Consider the following 19,347-nt stretch of genomic DNA (forward strand, 5'->3'; position numbering starts at 1 on the left):
GATATATTTGAAATTTGTGTTTCATGCCCATTTCTTGGTTAATTTTATAGTACAGAACAGGTAGGGCTTGCCAATTAATGTTTTGTTGGAAGGCCTGGTTTGCCAAACCATAAAATGATGTCTGCAGTGTCTCTAAGTTGAAAGGAAATAATATTCAACAGAAAAAGTGCATACTGGAATTTCCTCTCGAGAATTTGAGCAGGCTAACTTAGTCTGTTGATTTCTCTCTTTTGATCTGTAAATAAGTTAAAAAATAAAACTTAGAGAGCTTCTGAACAGGACAGCTCTATAACTGTTAACTATAACTGTTACACCATAACTCTCAGTGTAAACTTGTGTCCTAGCAGGACTGATTTTCTTCAATCAGAATAGGAACAGTTGCATACATAATCTAGACACACTCCCAAATTCATGTCACTTGTTTGCTTGGGGTATAGAGCCTTTAGAGACTCAGATAAATGGTTCTTGTGGCCTGAATTCTTCATTTAGGAAGTAAGCATTCATTAAAGGAGCAGTATGTGATAAAAGTTGTCAAAGTTAATCTTTTTGTCCTCATGTTGAAGGTCCTCTTACTTGCTCTAGTGAAGGTCTTCTCAGAGGTGCTGGGATTCTTATGCAATCTCTCTGTGCATGTTCAGCTCAGCAAAATGCTGACCTATAAAGCAGAACAGATCCTGTGTTCAGTATTTACTGTGAGAAAGTTCCATACTGAAAACCGCAAGAAGTGTACTTGAAAAACCAGACTTTCTTCCTGTTCAGTATGTAGATATTGATTTAGCTCTATAATAATGTTTGTAAATGTTTTAATATTTTTAAAAGTAATTTATTTTCTTTGGCAGCATTAAGGGGGTAGTTCAGCTCAGATTTTAATTATATCTTTCTTTGGTGTGCTATTTCAGGATCATCAGCTGTTAGATGACTAATGAAGGATTAGAAAGGGGGTTGAAGGGCTTGAGGTTGGATGCAGTAGAATGGTAGTTGATGAATTAGATGAGTAGCTAGAGGAAGACTCTGGTGGAAGATAGCTGAATTGGGCAGTTGGATCCAGTGTGAAATCAGCTGAAAGTAGGAAAGGGAAGATTGGAGGAAGCTTCTAGAAAAATACTGATGAGTGGAATGGGCTCTGAACTGGCTAAATGTAACTTCTTCACTGTCTGCAGCAGAATAAGAGTTTTAGGAAGCACAAGACAAGGATTTCAATTTAGATGAGTTATCTCAGCTGGTTAGGACACATCTGAAGCATTGGCTTCACTTCTGGGCTCCGCAGTAAGAGAAACAGAGCTACTGGATAGAGTCCCGTGAAAGACCACTAAGATTATTACAGGAGCTTCTCTCACATGAAGAACAGGTTGGGAGAATTGCTGGAATTGTTCAGTATAGAGAAAGCTCAGGGTAAGAATCTCATCAGTGCATTGGGAAGGGAGTGGAGAGATCAGAGGCAATGACCCCAAATGGAAGCACTGGAATCTCTGCCTGAAATTAAGGTAGCACAACTGTACTGGGAGGGCAACAGTGTTGGAGCAGGTTGTCCAGAGAGCTTGTGGAATCTCCATGTTTGGAGATAGCCAGAAAGCATATGGAGTAGTCCTGGAAATCCCACTCCAGTTGATCCTGTTTGAGCAGGGGATTGCACTGGATGAGCACTAGAGGTCCTTGTCAAACTCAGTTGTTTTGTGATTGTGTGGTAGAAAATCTGGAAAAATCTGAGCAAGATGTTGAGTAGGAAGCTAGTGTGGAGGAGCTGGGAGAGAGTGTTCAGTTCTTTTGTTTATTTTTTGATTGAAGATGTATTAAACAAAACAGTTGGTTCTCAATCAAATATCTTTATAGTAAATTGTACAGGTGAGATGCTACTAGTGGGAGACTGGCATAGGCTCTGTTTGATTTTTCATTGTATTTACTTCATCAATACTAGCAGAAGACCTAAGTTGCTCTCTGAAAATGTCAATATACATGATTAACCTGAAAGCATGAAGTTTAGTTCTGCTGTTAAAGAAATTATAGGCTTAAAGAAAGCTGAGGCCCTGCCTTTTGGGTTCCTTAGAAGAAGGCTTCACAGCACAGTGCACAGAGCTATCCAGCTTATCAAATGGAGGGACCACTGCTGCCAGTATTCCATGGGACACTGTAGCTCCAATAGCCCCTCTTGTAGAGACTGTGATTTTAATTCCTGATAGTCAGAAGTATTTTACCTTCCAGCATCTGTTTGAGGCAACTGCATGTTCTGTTGCCCCATCCTGCCTTGGGGCACCAGTGTGCTTAACAAACATACCCCCCCCTTCACTAGTGACCTAGAGAGACATTCTCCCCTGCTTACCACACAGATTTATTTATGTATTTATTCAGGGGCAGGTTATCTACTTCGTATGTTGATCACTGTCTTGGTCAGCTGGAGGATAAGAGCATTGAGCACAGGCTCTGCCTCTTGCCAGGGTTCTGGCAGTGGCAGCAGTGCTGTGTGCACTCCAATTAATGAAAACTAATCATTCCTAAGCTGCCTCTCTACTTTATGTGGATAGTTGCAGTGGCAGTGACCAGAGGCCTAAAACCCTCAGTTAAGCTTTGGATTTTGAGCATAAGCTCTTGAAATTTTTCTAGTTGGAAGGCTTCAAAGTGAGCACTTTTTTTTTTTCTTTAAGATGTTTAAGACATTCTCTAACATGTGTAATTGTGACTCCAAACAATTTTTTTCACAAATTTCTGTAAAAAGTATTTGAATTGGTCTTTGCACATACATGAATATTTCAAGATAGTACAACATATGTGTGCTTCTATCTGAATGTAGTGCATTTTGTAATTCCAAAAGCAAGCAGTAGAATTGCATGTATAGCATGAATATTTGCATTGGTGAACTGCAGCCCTTACAGGTTCTGCTGTGTTGAAAACTAATGGAACAGTTCAGTCCTGAATAATAAGAGAATTTATCTTCTAAAAATGAGGCGTTATCAACTTGTTGATGAGTTTTCTGTGGAATTAGTAACTTCTTAAGGAGCTACTCAGGTTATAATTGATATTCTAAGCCACTAAATACTGAGGTAATATTTTCTAAAAATGTGTACTGGTGGAATCAAAGATGAAATTGAATAAATACTTTAAAACATGTGTACTTTTTATGCAGTTTGAAGTGGCATGTAGTGAAGCCCACAGAATGCAGGTGGGACTCTCTATATCCTGATTGTCATTGAGTATGTAAAGAGCAGCATTCATATGCATAATTCCTGTAAATTTATGGATATGAAGAATTTCTGAAATGGTGCTATGAATTGAGTCTGTTAAACTCTACTGAACTATACTGCACTGCTCTTGCAGTTACAGAAAGTTTTCTTTATAACCAGAGACATCTTTATTCATCTGTAGGAAAGAGGAGAATGTAGATTTTTAAATTATGTCTCCCTTCACACTTTTTAAATGAAAATTTATAATACTGTTGGAGACAGCTCTGAATGCTTCCAAGGGAGCAAAGTTAAGGTTATGTGCTGTGTGTTGCACTGGAGACAGTCACAGATTATTTTCATTGTTTTTTCCCAGGCAAATTCTTTGTAAATGTAGGGGTGCATGAAGGCAAGTACTTTTTAAAACTTGATCTGATCCTATGACAGATGCTGAGCTCTTACTCTGAGATTTGTGGGCTTGCTTTTTGTGGCATGTGGTTACAGCAGAGTGTGTATTCTGGTGAGCTCTCCTAGGGATAGTTTTTAGCTTCTGACATACGGATGGATGCTGATCCTTGTGACAGGAAGAAAAGTTGGTGCTTCCTATGCAGCCCTACACTCTGCATTGCAAAGTACTGTCTTGGTATAGCAGTGTTTGCTGATCTGCTGTTCAGTCTGTCCCATACACCTCTGGCTCTCTGACTGTTTACTCTTAATGTAGGGTTGGTTTTTCATGCCAGCATACTTAAACTTTTATACTTTAGCTATATCCTGCTCCATTTATAGAGTATAGGTATATCCCACTTTATTTATAGCTATATCCTACTCCATGTGATGCTTGCTTTGATTTGGTTTGTGTTCGTTGTTGTGTTTTATTGGTATTTTACTTGTAAACTTTTCAAGGACCTTTTTTCTTTTATAATTTAACAGTTCACAGGAGGGAAAGATCCCAGTGTTACCACTGGTAATGGAAGTGTATTGATGAGTGACTGCTGCTTCAGGCTGAGAAACAGAAATTGATGTGCTTTGGTGTAGGCTGGGCTGTTAAAGAATTGATTTGGTTTTGGTTTAGAGGCTTTTCAGATTCTCACTTCAAGAGTGAGTTCTGTGTTGGAAGATGTTATCAGTGAGGAGTTACTGTGGAAGATGGAGTTTTGATAACAGGATCAGAACATTACCCAACAGAAACTCCTTAGGGAGTTAATTCTTTTTTTTCTAGACTAGAAGCTGCATACACAACCTAAACCATCTCAGCTGACTCCAGATGTATCAATGATGCCTGAGTAATTTGGGTATGGGCTAGGAAATACAACCCAGGGCCTACAGCAGACCAATATCCTCCAGCAGCAATGTCTACAAGTTTGACAGGATGGTTTGGGGCATTTCAAACTGCTTCCAGTGCCTGGGTGTGTCGTTAAATGAATCCCACAAGGAACCGGGCTTCTCTCCCTGGCAGATAACATGATAAATTGCTCCTGGTGGATGCCCCCTCTGGACTTTGATGTCCCAAGAGAGGTCTGTCTGTGGGATCTCTTTAAACACTCACTGTAGTCTTGACAGTTTTGCTGTGGTTTCTAAACATACATTTGGAGATGGTAATAAAATCTAAATGTTTTTTTAAATTGTGAAGTAGAATTCACAATGTACTTTAATGCATATAAACCCATAGGGGTTCTGTGGAGTTTTCCCTTGAGAATTCTGGTTACCTGGTTTATGTGATATTTCAAAATCTACTCTTGGAAATGAAAGGCAAAATGAAACTGAGAACCTTTATACAACTAGTTAGATACAAATATTTGTCACAGAGAATGTCAGCTAGCTGGTTATCTGGTATGTACTTTGGTTCCACCAAAGCTCAGAATTACTTCAGATTCACTACTGTAATATTGATTACATAAAAAGAAGCAGGACTGTTCTGGAAAATTACAGTGAGTTACTTTTAGTATCCAGGCAAAAGAGTCTTAACCTGACAAGAGAGAGGAGATTTTATGTGCAGTAATCATTGCAAACTCTACATGATAGGTGTTTCAGGATGTTTTTTTCTGAATGGGACAGCTTCATCAAACTACTTGTCTCAAGGACAGAAAGTTGTCCTGCTGTGGCAAAATGTTCACATAAGAATCAGATCATGGTTTTAATTCGCATGCTATCCCATTTCTGATAATTGATTGTTTAAATGTTGTAATGCAAAATGTATTTGTTAGTAAAATGGATTATGAAAACTGAAAATGGAGGTGGCTTTCATTTAAAGCTATCTTGAACAGCAGTGTCTTTTTGGTAATTAATCTTTTTGTTGATGTAAATTTGCTGTTTTTGGTGCAATTTCTGAAGTGCTCACAGATTTGCATGTGCATTCATTGCTTTGGTATGAATGTCTTAGATCATAATTACCCACTGAATGGCCCAAATCTCACGATGAATTTTTCAGAAATAACTTGATAGGTTCAAAGAGGGTTTTTGAAACACAGGAATTGTCTCACCCAGACAGCATTATCAGACAGGAGTAGGTAGTGCTGTGGCTCCATGGCCAAACTAATATATAGTTAGCCCTGCTGAAAGGAGGAGGCCTTGCTCCAAATTTTTTTGTTTATCTTAAAACTTTAATCTTTGTCTAATGTCCCATTAGATAGATTGAAAACCTGTTTGATAGCATACTAGCCAAAGTTTGTCTTGGGAATCCCAGTCCGGCTGAGGTTGTTAGTCCCCAAGGAAATGTTTTGATTTGGTTTTCTTGTACAGGTAGCTGATTAAATTGGTCAGAGCACAAATGCTGAATATCTTCTCAGGAGAGCAGGTCATAAGGAATGGAAGGCAATGGAAGTTGCCTTCATATTTAAGGTGTGCCTGAACATATGAGCATTCATTTGATAAGTATGAAATGCTGATTACTGTACTCCAGCATCTCTGTAGTTACCATATAGATGGCATTCAAAGGTGATGTTTTAGGTCTGTTTTTCTAGAAATGAATGAATCCCAAGATCTCTGCTATAAATCACTAGAAGTACTTCCAAATGCTTCTTCTGTAATTTATTACATGAGTGGGACAAACATCTATTTCACATCTAATTTATGAAGAGACCAACTAACAAAGATCATGCTGAGACATTAGGCACGTGAAGCAACCGTGCTTGCAACAACATCTTGGTGTCTCTCCTTAATAAGGGGCATCAACAGTGTGCTTACTTTGTAAGGAAGAAAATATTGCCATGCAAAAGTGTTTACAGGTGGCCCCTCCAGTTCTCATGGTGTGTTTTTTAGTGCCTGAGTGCTCTCCAGAGCTGTAGTATGAGGTTCTGTAGGTTCTGTGTGTGTTTACTGCAAATTTACATCTTTGAAACTTTTTTCAGATAGGATACAAGGTAGGAAACACCTACTCCAAGAATTCTATTGTATTCTGGGTATTGTGTCTGTAAACACATTGTTCAGACCTGCATTTGAGACTCTCTTCTGGCAGGATGTATAAAGCCATTACGGGATGCTTTTGATACAAAGGATGGGGGGAAAGGATGGAGCAGGCAGCCTTTGCTTACTGCAGCAATGCTCAATGCCATTGGGTTTGGCTGTGCCCTTCCTTAGGGGCTGCACAGCATCCTTTGTCCTTTCTCCATTATCCTGTCCACAACACATTATCCTGTGTTGTGCCAGTGCCACCCTCCTGCATCTGCATCAGGAGCACTCAGCTCAGGTGCTGTGTTTTGGCAGAGGCAGTGGCGAGGCTCTGTTGGTGGAGAATAAAGGAAAGAAGGTTCATTGGCTGGGGAGGTGCTGCAGTGAGTGGGGCCAGAGCAGTGGCCCTGCTTGGACAGGGTAATTCCCTTTGCACACTGTCCTGAAAGGATTATCAACATCTCTGACTGTGACAGTACATGCATGGGAGAGCATTTGCTGACAGCTCACCATTTATCTCAACACCTTTGATTTTTGGAGGTGAGTGATGGCATTGCAGTGGAATGTGCTCAGCACTGAGCAGTGGCATCGTTCTGTGGCTGAAAGAATCCTCCTGTGCTGCCTGTGACCCTTGGGCACTTGTGCTGCTGCCTGTCTTGTAACCAGCACACTTGCTTTTACAGCCACACTGTGAACTCTAGCAGAGAACTGATGTGGCTGAAATTACTTTCATCTGGAGATGCTCTTTTCAGCATATCAATTCCTGATCTAGTTCCCCAAGCAACAGCCAGGATGCAGGGGTCTTGGCAGAAGTGACTGCCATAGGAAATGTGACACTTGCAGTTTATCATGTATTGTAATTTCAGCTAATGCCTTAGATTGCTATAGTGAATTTAGCTGCATTGTGGAGTGCTTCAGTTTGTGGAATTTGACTCCTTTTCCCCCTTCCCCTGTTGTATGGTGCTTTCCTGCCCATTATTTTTTCTGATACATGAGTCTTTCCAGTGCTGAAAGAGATTATCTCATGGGTGCAACAGAAAGTAACAACTCAGTGTTTTCTTTTGGATCAGTGACTTAGTGCAACTTATTTGGTTCTATGATCACAAGGCAGGAAGGGAAAACAATCACATCGTTTAAGTAGTATTCTGCCATGAGCTGAAAGGGAAAAAATCTTGTTTCTGTGTTACAGCTGAGTGGAGAGATCACGACCTGCCTTATTTTGAGCTGCAGTGTGATATTTATTACAGTAGTTGTTGTTATTTGACCTGTTTAGAGGTGAAATGCTTTTCTTGTGACTACAGAAAAGCAAGGTAATATTCCATGGTTTTCAGGGAGCAGGTTTAATGTTTTACCCAGAGAATAAAGACAGTTGTTGCATTTGAACTGGCAATGATTTTTCTAAAGAAAGAAAATTTTCCTGAAAACATTACCTCCAATGCAATTATTTTCGGACAGGTTTGTTAGTGTACAATCTTCCGTGTTGCTGGGGGTTTTGTGTTCCAATCTCCACATTAACTTTTTGGCTTCTATAACTTCAGTCTTGCTACCTAGTAACAGCAAGAGTCCTGAAGTCCTTCATTTTGACTGGTGTTTTGGTAATGGGCTACCATGAGTTCTGTGCATAAGCATTTGCCTTTTTCCAAAAAGTCTCATGTAATCTGCTGTTGTTGGTAGATAAGAAGTCTTTCTCATTGGCTTCCTTGAGGTTTCTCACCTTTTGTTCTCTCTTGATCTTTGCTGTTCTTACAGCACCACAAATTCTGCATTAGAAGTATACTCCAACATTTTAATGGAAACTGAATGTAATACTCTGTCCTCCCATAAGCTTCTGGTAATACCTAGATTATAATATACTGAATTTATCTCCAGACAGTGGTTGGTAATACTCTTAAGTATCACTGGTTTAACATTTTGATTTTCTGAAGCTTGGAAGTTGCATTTATATAGTATTTTCCCCTTTTTGGAAAGTCCTGGACTTTTTTTTTGTATTTTTTTTTTCTTTTCTTTTTGCTGCTTAGTTTTCTTAATCTGGTACACTGCTCACATTCAGTAAAAAATGGACTGGAAGTACCAAAATGACTGTAGTAAGAGGAATCATTAAAAAAACCCCAACACCCTGCATTTGAACTGTTTGGAAAAGGCCTTTTTTGTGAAAAGGTTATCAGGGATGGAAAGGCTCTGCTAAAATAGACTTAGGGGGCTGAAATGTTATTATTTTGCTGAGTGGTGCCATTAATCATCCTGATTTAGGGAGTAAAAGCATAAACAGGGTCTGCCTAGCTGTGAGGTTGCTCTATTAATGTGTGTTTGGTGGTAGATACAACAAATGATAGTGCAGCAGCCTCCTGCTGCCTTCTCTCAGTGTTCTTGGTATTTTTTTCTTCTGCCTGCTGTACTTGGCTGTCAGAATCATAAAGGAGTAGTTTCTCTGACAAGTCCTGCCCCTTTTCCTGTCTCAGCATAATCCATCTTGCTGAGCATTCTGCAGTGCACTGCGGTGGAGTGGTTGCTGTGTCTCACTTGAGAGAATTACAGGAAGAGCTCTGGAGAATTGTTCCCAGGCTGCTGACAGCAATCACCTGACGTTTGAACACGTGCTGATACCAAGTGCTGACCTCTTCCTTTGCTGTGCGGGCTGATAAGGCATGGCCAAATCTTGGTTAGGCTTTGGTGTGGCAATAATCCACTGAGAAGCTGGGTTGATAGCAGGGATTTCTAGGAGAGTCCATGATCTTCCCTTAAATAACTTTGTTTCTGCAGCTGTTGTGCTGGGGAGGAGAAATTCACTTGCAGAATAGGCTGATACACTGTGAGAGATTAAAACCACAGAGCTTACATGATAGGTTGTTTTGTTTTTATTCAAACTCCAGGTAACGAGAAAATTTGGATTATAAATAGAAAGCTTAACAGTGGGAGTAATACAGTATATAGATCATTTGTACACGTGAATGACCTTCATAACTAGCCTATGAGTCATTCCTGTGAGAATAAATTGGGCTACAGAACAATTAACTGCTGTGGTTGTACTTGCTGGTTGATGTGCTAGACTGACAAAACTGGCCTATTTTAAAAATGGACGTAGTGCTTGTTTTGGAAATTATAATAATTCCCATATTTCCATGCTTAAGTGTTGGTTAACTTCTATAAAGGTACTAATAGGTCATCTTTATATTGAGGAAAAATTGCTTTACATGGAAAAAAAGAAGCTACAAAACAAAGTGTCTGAGGTAGAAAAAAAATCTTGCTACTTGCTTGCCAGTGTATGTAAGATAAAAGTTAGGTCCTGTGTTGTTTTACTCAATAACTATGGAGGTTGGGAGGGGGTAGGGTTTTTTTTAGCAGCTGCCCTTGTTCAGCATAAATACATTGTGACATTTCATATTTAATTGCACAAAACCAGATGGTAACTTACATATTTTTATTATCATATTGATTACTTAATGATGCATAATGCATATTGTATTAACTTGGTGATTTATCATAAATCAGTTTGGATTTTTGTGGAGGTACCAGAAGTGGAACAAATACTGCATTTCTGACCTTCACTTTGTCACCTGTAGTTCTGAACAGTCAGGCAGTCACAAGTCTTTCCTTGCTTTCATACCTCTATTGCTGCTATCACCAGGTTCTGCAGTTTTCATTAAAAGTTTATTCTGAACTTTCAATACTGAAAAACTTGGTAAAATCATTGGTGTTCTCAATAACACTCATTCTGGAAGAGTTGTGATTGATGAAGAGAGTAGTTCCTAAACTTTTCTGGTTTTAATGCAAGTATTATGTTTATTGACTTTCTGGTTTATGATTGCAATTCTTTTCTGTTGTTCTTTGTCTCAAGAGAATTAGAGAAAGGCAGTTTTCTGATAATTCTAGTAAATAAAGACTGCTTGTATAGGTGCTGGTGTTGTACCCCATGGCCTGACACCTCCCCCATCTTTTTTTTTCCTTTTTGGAAAGAGACTATTGTCTTCCTGGTGGGGATGGAACAATAGCTGTTCTGAATGACATAACAGTGGAACTAGAGTTTAAAATAGCATTTTATCCATGACCCCCTTTCTCTATTTTTGCCCTCTCCCTCCTACTTGGTACAGACTGAATGCCTCCTTGGGACACTGTGTGTAAACCTCCATGCTTTGCTGCTAAATGTGCATCAGAATACGTGTTTGGAGTATCTAATGTGGCAAGTGCTAAATTAAACACTTGGAACACTTCAGGGTTATGAGTCATCAATCCCTGGCTGCTGTTTTTAGATTCCAATAATTAATACAACCTACCTGGAAGTTACTTTTCAGATCATGGTGATCCACAATAAATCTTGAATAGAAATAAGCTAGAAAGTTCAGGTACCTGAATGCAATATTTTCCATTAGGATTACTAGTTTTTAATGTTAAGCAGGTAAAATAAGTCAGCTACTTTATATTTATAAAAATTATTTTTAGGTCCAGAAGCAAGCAGAATTTAGACCAGAAGGAGCATAGCAATTACATTTGCGGGAGTCTTAGTTCAGTAGCCTCAAATGTTTCAAAGGAAGAATCTTACCTGTTAACAATTTTTTTAAAATAAATAATTCCTAAGGATTAAATACAGAATCACTCAGTAATATTGACTCTTAAATGTTGTCTTCTGTTTTGTAGAAGACCCTTTTGAGGACTTCTTCGGTGGCAGGCGGGGTCAAAGGGGAAGCAGAAGCAGAGGTGGTGGTGGATCATTTTTCTCTGCCTTTGGTGGATTCCCTGCTTTTGGAAGTGCTTTCTCTCCATTTGATGCAGGTAAATATCATAACATTTAAGAATGCAATTTTGGCTCACAAAGGATTGCAATACAAGCTGGCTTCTCCATTCAGGCAATTCTGTGACTAATTTTGTTTTTCATTAAGCTGGTGTCTGCAAGGTGTAAATGAAAATTAAGCCACAGTTATAGAGTATTTGGGCTACCTGAAAGTTCATGTAGAGTAAACAGATCTTTAAGAAGTAGAACTTTCTGTTTTCTTTATTTTGGTGCTATAGTTTCTTCATGGCTTTAGAATTCTTTTGTTCTGTTTGCTTTCAGGAGTGTGATGGCTTTTATTACAGGTTCTGAAAAACATGTGCCTAAACCCCATGGTACTGCTTAGAGTGCTGGGAATCTGGGCATTGTTTGGGGTGTTACTGATCCAGGACTTGTTCTGTCTGCCAGCTTGGGGCATCCCAACATCTGAGCTAAAGCTGATGATCAGATTCGTTAGGGTTGCTGGCTTTCCCCTGAGGGCACAATGTGGATAAAGGTTGAATGCCTTTTCAGGGGAGGAATTGGCAAATGGTTTTAGGACAATGCTGTGCATTTGGAACTTGAACTGTGGGTCCATATGAGAGAAGTGGATGGGGCTGGAGCCGTGGTTTTATTCTCAGGCTGGTGTTAATGCCATTTAGTCACTGATGCTGTGTGATGAAACCAGCTGAAAGTAGGATGAAGTCTGAGTGGATGATAAGTTTGGATCCCACAGCCATGCAAAATTACATTTTATTCAAATGCCTTCTTTTTCAATAGGTTTTACTTCGTTTGGCTCCCTGGGACATGGAGGCCTTAGTTCATCATTCTCCTCTACGTCATTTGGTGGCAGTGGAATGGGAAACTTCAAATCAGTATCAACCTCAACTAAAATAGTTAATGGCAGAAAAATTACTACAAAGAGGCAAGTGTTATAAATATATTTATATGAAACTATATGTAGAGACTTACATACCTGTAGTTACATGCATATAAATATATTGTATCTTTGCACACACACATACAATGATGCATGTTTTTATGTTTTACTTTTGTTGTTATGTTCATCATATTGGATTTCTCTGAATGCTTAAAAACATCTTGAAATGCTCTGTTGGGTTCTCTGCCTCTTCTTGGCATTGTTGAGTTACTTAATGCTGTAGCTGGATGTCTTTTAGGCTTCAGAATCTCCTGTGTAGTGCTGCACCTTTTATTATGGTCCTTCACTAGGAAGAATTTTGGTTTTGCAGATGTTATGAAAGAATTTCTCTAGCATCTGCTTAGTGTGCTTTCCTAGGCAGTGTTTGAGTGAAGTCTTTCTAGTAATTTTTTTCTGTCTGTTACATGAAATAAGAAACTGAAGCCTGCTTTGGAGAAAAACGCCTGTTTGTTGGAAGTGAATTTTCAAGTTCTGTACACAGTGTACTTTCTGTACTCCATTTCATGCTTGTGATGGGCAAATCATAGCATTTGGGAAACCCAAGTCTTAGTTAACTATAGAAAAACCTACATGGAGTATTATAATCAATATAGGAGTACTGAACAATTAAGTAATTTCATTACTTAATAGAAAATTACGGAAAAGTGAAGGAGGATGAATTGTTTTTGTTTGTTAACTTGGGTCCCATACTTGTAAGTGCAAGGTTCTTCTGTGAACTGTTGTACTGGAGAGCTCCTATCATCTTGACCACTTAATAACAAACAGCCTCTGGATCACATGCTGGTGTGGTCATAATATTTTTCTAAGTGTATGCCAGAAAAATCTGAAAACTCAAAAGCTCTTTAATAATCTCTCTTTTCAATCAGGGATACTTGAATTTTGTAACATGCATGCTGGTCATAAAGTTGGTGTATAGTAAGTCTACAAATTACTTGCTCTGATCAAATTAAAAATGAATTTTAGACTGTCTTGTGTACAAAATTGTGATTTGATCTAGAATATCATATATTTAACAAATGGGTAGGGACTAAATGCAGTGTCAAGATTGTGCAGTTGATCTGTCAAGGCATTTAGGCCTAGATAACAGTGTGTAGTGTGAGCACAACTGTGACAATGTGTGAGGTGGCAGCTGTAACTGTGAACTCCACATCCTGGAGGATTCCAGCTTGCAGAAGGCAATTTTCCTGACTAAGCAGTGGGGAAATGCAGCTGGGTGCTGGTGCCAGCTCCGGCACTGGTAAATACCAAAGCTTGCCAAGTACAGTTGCATTAAGCAGGTGCTGCTCCCTTACAGTTTGTTATCTAAACCTGAGGTCTGGTGTGTGTTCAAAACTGCCTGCAGTGCTCTGAAATGGCTCATGGTGTTTTTGTCCTGCAGGATTGTTGAGAATGGACATGAGAGAGTAGAAGTTGAAGAAGATGGCCAGTTAAGGTCACTAACAATAAATGGTAAGGAGCAGCTGCTACGCTTGGATAACAAGTAATTCAACGCACGCATTTAACAGAAATTTTAAGCTCTAACAGCCACCATTTGAGGATTGACAGGAACATTTTTTGAAGATTTCAAATGAATTCAACTTTCTGTATATCCGTACTCAATCTTAAGTAGTATAAGTAGCTCACAGAAGCTCATATTTGTCATAGACTTTTGAGTTAATCGTTGGGACCACATCAATTGGACCATTTTTTGTCCTTTAAAATGTTGTAAACTTCTGTATGCACTTTTCTTTTCTTATCTGTGATCAAGGTGAACCATGATCCTTCAGTAGTGCTAGGGCGAGATGTACACTAACACTAGCATGAATCTTGCTTTTTCCAATTTGAAATGTGAGCCAATTAGTAGTTCAAGTCTGCTGTGAAGTTAACAGTTCCAGGATAACCTTTTTAATAATTTCAACTTTTTTTTTTTTTAATGTTTAGTAGTGAACAATGTTAATACATTTCTGGTAATGCATTTCTGGTTTAAATAAATTAAGGATGTTTTCTAGTTGTGCATGAATGCAGACAACTTTAGTAAGTTTTGACAAATGTTTAAATGTGTAATGTAAGCAAAAGGTAAACAAAAGTGAAGCCAGTGAGCTGAGTCTTTTGTCATTTGCTAAAAAAAAAATTCAAAATGAATAAATGCTGATGTTTGTGGTGCATTCTTTCATGAATGGCATTTGTAACCTTCCTGTGTCTGTGTGTGATTTGGGCAACTTGGGAAAACGGTGCTTTTTTTTTTTCCCCCCCTTATCATCTTTTTCTTCAATCTTAAGGATGAGGGCCTTTTTTCTTTGCAGATGTTTTCTTCAGTGTGACTGAAAACATTATTTTTAATTTCATTTCTAAACCTGTATTTGAAGCACCTATTTTTAAGAGCATTCAGAGGCTGACTCTCTAACTCCATCTTTTGCCCTAATACGTAATTATTTTAAGTCTAGGCCTAAAGCAATTCTGTTTTAAAAAGTTTTCTAAAGTTATTCTGAGATTTGCTTAAAAAAATAATCTGTAGTAAATATAAATATACATTTGATAAATTTATTATTTAACATTTAATAATTACAAAAAGACTGAGAATTATGAGATTCTTTTTCTTGCTGTTTTGAGAACAAATAATTGCTTTGAGAATTTGGACAAAATTATTAGGATTATGATATCTCACTCTTATTTTTAGTCCTCAGCCAAAAATCAAAAGATGGATTAATGCCCTTTGTTAAATTAATGGAGTGAAGTAAAGTGTTCATTTGTAGCTAAGACCAGATTTTCAAAGTTTAGTGAAAGATGATTTGGTTTTGGTGTGTCACAGAGAAAGCATGCAGGTAACTAATGGTGTATGTTAACACCTGCCAGGTTCTGGATAGTTCCATGCATAGATCATGGATGTGCACCTTTCATCTGTGCACCAGCTTTGAACATCTGGCCTGCACAAAACTCTTCAGAGTGGCTTAGTGGTTAAAAAAAAAAAAAAAAAGCATGGTGTTTTCAAATGATCACCCAATGCCTTCTTGCTGAACGCCATCTGCTTTGTACTAACAAATGTGTTGATTATTAAATACATTGAAAAGATATGCTCTTGTTTTTCATGCAGGAAAACCATTTCAACTTAAGCCAAACCAAGCCTAACAAACTGCTACAACAGAATTTGTATTTGCAGTAAAGTTAGTATATTGTACTTTTGTCCCTCTACCATTAATGCTAATTTGATAGAACTGAAAAAAAATAACACGTAGAAGAAAAAATAAATATATACTTTGGTTTTGGGACTAAAGAAGTTATATACCTTTCAAGTTCTTTGCAGAGTTCCTGTCACTTTAGTGTTGTGTTTTTGATGTAGAAGCACAAACTTAGTTTAGAACTAAACAGTGTTTTCTTGTTAATGCTGTTTTTTCCCCCTCCCCATGTATGTTACTTCTTGATCCAGATAACTAAACATGAAATTTATTTCAAAATTTGGCTTTGTTGTGATGTCTTGAGTTATTAAAAATGTTAATTTATATTTATAGGATGCAGTGTGCTCCTTTAAATTATGTAAATTGTAAAAAGTGCTTTAAAATTGATTAACCAAGTCGAAATAAAATTAGGACAATCTGGAGTTGAGTTTGAATGCCTTCCTCTGGATACCCATAGATTTTATATAAAAGTGCCAAACTTCGCCTTCTAGTTTTATTCCAAGTCATCTTCTTTAACATTTCAATTACCTTGCTCAGGTTAAGAACACAGTTAGGCTGGCAGGTCTGTACCCACATGTTTATCTTCTTACCTAGGAAAGTGTGATCTTTCTCACAGTGTTACACACAAACAGGTCACACCAGGGTTCTGTAGTGAATTCTTTAACACTAAGTGTGCTCAAGATCCAGTTTTTTGGATAGTCTCTGTTCTGCCTTCAGACCCCTAAAGCTGCTTGTCAGAGCTGGCCAAAATGCAGCACTGAAGTGGCAGTGCTGCATTTCCGTGGTAGAAACTGGCAAAACACAGGGGAATGAGTCAGCAGAAGGCAGAATTTGGCAGTAGATTCCTGCAGGAGTGAATTACCCACACACCAGCATTTCCATAGGCTGGTAGTTGAACTGGATATGTGGTCTTCGTCCAAATATATCATTGGACCAGCAATTCAGTTCCAGGTTTAAAAATTTGTCATTGTTCACTTGACCTAAACCTAACAGTCTCCATCTCTTTCAGTGTTTTTTGAAATAACATCACATCCAACATTTTTTTATGCAACTTCTTGCATCCAGCTCCTTTTTTAAAACACAAAATTAACTCACATTCCATGTTTTATTCAGAATTTTTTTTGCTGAATTTAGTTGTTTTCTCCTGAAAACCCACTTGTTAGGTTGCTTTCAAAAAAATTTAATGTTGTTCCTTTCTAATCCATAATTTGCATAGATGTACAAGACCTGTTCATTAGAAGTGATAGATCATCAAGGGCAGCACATTTCCTTACACTTCAATTTTGGCCAAAATAGTACAAAATAATTAACAACAGAAAAAGTTCCTGATAGCAAATGCTAGGTACAAATATACAGTGGGATGAGGCAGCTTTCAAAAGCAGGTGCTATTGGATTAAAAGTGCCGTATTTTCATACATGAGGGATTAATTTTGAATGTTTAGGGACACCATCCCATTTAAATTAAGCATTCCAGAAAAACAGCGGTTTGGAAAAACCAAGATGGAGTTTTTGAACCTGCTAAGTCATTTAGTCTTTCATGCTCTGCTTCAAAGTTCATTGGTGGATACAAGAACTTTGTGATGCTTTCTCCTGGTGCAACCTCTTTGCAGTCCCTCGTGCATGGCAGTAATCCCAGTGCAGCACACTAACCCCAGTTTCTCTATAGATTGCATGGCACCTGCCCCTTCCACTTGGCTTTACTGAAGGAGTTTGGGATTTTGTGTTGGAATGCTTCACACTGTAAAATGGCTGCCCTCCTGCAGTGCTCAGTTCTCACAAGACCTTCTCTGCTGGGAATCAGAGGGCTTGGTTTGTGCTGTAGGTGACAAAGCTGCTCTGCAGAGAGTGTGTGTGTAGCATTTCTTAGGTGGATCCTGTATCAACTTGTGATTAATTGATGAGCTGAGTTAGAATGCTGAAAACAAGATTGTAAAAGATTTAAAAACCCATCATCTCTAAGCCCAGAGGGTTTGTATCTCTTCTCAGTGTTTGTGTTTGGTTATCCTGTTTCCTTGACTCCTTCAGTGTTTTGGCATTAGGTGTAACTGGAGGTTTGTCTTTTGTATTGAGCTGTGCTGTGTTTCAGACCATCCGTGGGATAGTCCAGTGATAAAGTTAGATTTTATTTTTTATTTTTGGAAATGTGAGTTCCTGAATCTGCTTCTGTTCTGTTTGAGCAGTGAGCTCCTTTGCCTGAGTTTAATCTGTGGTTGTAACAGGATAGTGCTTCTGAAGATGGTTGTGTTGCAGAATGAATGCTACAGCTGTTTGATTCTTGTGGTCAGAGAACCTTTGAAAAGGGCTTAGTTCTTAAAATACTTGTTAACCTTTTTGTGGAAGTGTTTCTTAGTATTTTTGGAAAATCTGCCTCTTTGGTTGTGGTTTTTGGATGTTCTGGTTATTAAGGCTTATTTTTAAGTAATGGTATTCTCATGGGCTAGTGACAATATGGACATCAGTAATCTGCCAGTCAGAGCAATCAAACTTTGAAACTTTCTCTTTTTTAACATAAGAAAGCCTGTTTGCACTGTCTGCACCCTCAGGGCTTGTTTACTTTATGACTGAGCTATGACCACAGGCTTGATTTGCCTCAACATAGTTTGGGTTTTCTTGTTATTGTTTGTCTTCAAGTGGTTGTTGTAGGTACAGAACTTCTTACCTTCCACCTGAAATGCTGAAATGGTCCTTACATTTCACTGGAGCTGGAATGAAGAATGTTGGCTTTGTTAGTGTTACAAACTGTACATTTGAATGTTTAATTCTAGTGGATTTCCTACTTGGTTTTTAAAAATATACCTTGGCTAAAGTTGGTTGTTGAGTGAAGTGCACTCCTGAAAGGTTAAAGCTGAAGATGGTTGGTTTATTCTCTGCTATATAGGTCATACATTCACAAAATAGTAAAACTTACGTTTGAGATGCTGTCAGATTAAAAAAAGTCACGAAAGAATTACAATCCTGTGATGATCAGAGCCGTAACCGTGAACCTCTGCAGGCTGTACTGATTTAAACTCACTGAAACTTCTCTGAAAACTCTGTTGTGGCAGACTCAGTGCTGCATTAGGTGTTATCTCACTTACAACAGCTGGTAGAAAGTTAATCAAAACCCCACATGAGTACTTTATGCTCTGTCATGCTGCTGTGGCCAAAAGATAGGCAGGAGTTTGGAGGTGATAGTGCCCAGGCCTGAAAGCTGGGCTGTCCTGGTGTGAGGTGGATTGCACGGATGGCCTCACTGCTAATTACCTTCTAAAAGAATGAAGGAAGTGAAAGACTTTCAGATATTGTCAGATTCAAAATGCTGTGGTGAGGATTAAAGTATGCTTAATTGAGAAGATAAGTAAAACATTTTATCAGAAGGACACGATTAAATAGAATTCTCTTTAGTTTCTCTGGCTTTTACAATAAAGTTAACTTTGCAGCATATTGAGTTAATTTTAAACTCACTAAAAAGAGATAATTTTTGAACCTGACTTAAAACTTACAAGAAAAAATATTTTTAGAGGTTTCTGGTGATAACTCTTAAAATTTGGCTTTAGCCTATAGCTTACCTTTACCTCTGAATCTCAAACAAGGGCTTTTCTAGCTCTTCTTTGCAAAGCAACCAGCTTCAAGTGAATTTCATAAAAACAGAAACAAACAAAACCCTGTAGCTGCTAGTTTACCAGCAGTGAAAGTAAAGCTGAATCCTTTCATTCACCTGAATGTTAAAGAGAGATGAAATAGTAACACCTAGTTTGGAAAAGCTCTTTTGTGAGCTTGCTGCTCTGTTTCGTGACATTGAGAGCACTTCAATTCCTCCTTCTTTTTGAAGTTAAAAGTCAAAGTTGAAATTTCCTGCATTGAATTTATTTGAGTTACTAGAATAAGAGAGGAATCCGAATCCAGCCTGGTGACTGGTCATAGAATTCATATTGTGGAACACACATTTGTGATGGCCAGAAAAGAGAATTACTTGGCTGTGTCTGTAACGGA

The 19,347-nt window shown here is 38.3% G+C and overlaps 1 protein-coding gene across 2 annotated transcripts in view; it reads left to right on the forward strand.

Moving 5' to 3' along the window:
* The window catches only part of DNAJB6 (DnaJ heat shock protein family (Hsp40) member B6), a 57,940-nt gene that overhangs the window by 13,092 nt on the left and 25,501 nt on the right, over positions 1–19,347 (forward strand). For both annotated transcript variants that reach the window (XM_030969672.1, XM_030969664.1), the window contains exons 6-8: positions 11,172–11,306; positions 12,064–12,208; positions 13,602–13,672. In XM_030969672.1, the coding sequence (XP_030825532.1) occupies positions 11,172–11,306; positions 12,064–12,208; positions 13,602–13,672 (351 nt within the window). The remainder of the gene's footprint in view (positions 1–11,171; positions 11,307–12,063; positions 12,209–13,601; positions 13,673–19,347) is intronic.

This window comes from Camarhynchus parvulus, chromosome 2, assembly GCF_901933205.1.
Source record: "Camarhynchus parvulus chromosome 2, STF_HiC, whole genome shotgun sequence".
NCBI classification, from domain to species: Eukaryota; Metazoa; Chordata; class Aves; order Passeriformes; family Thraupidae; genus Camarhynchus; species Camarhynchus parvulus.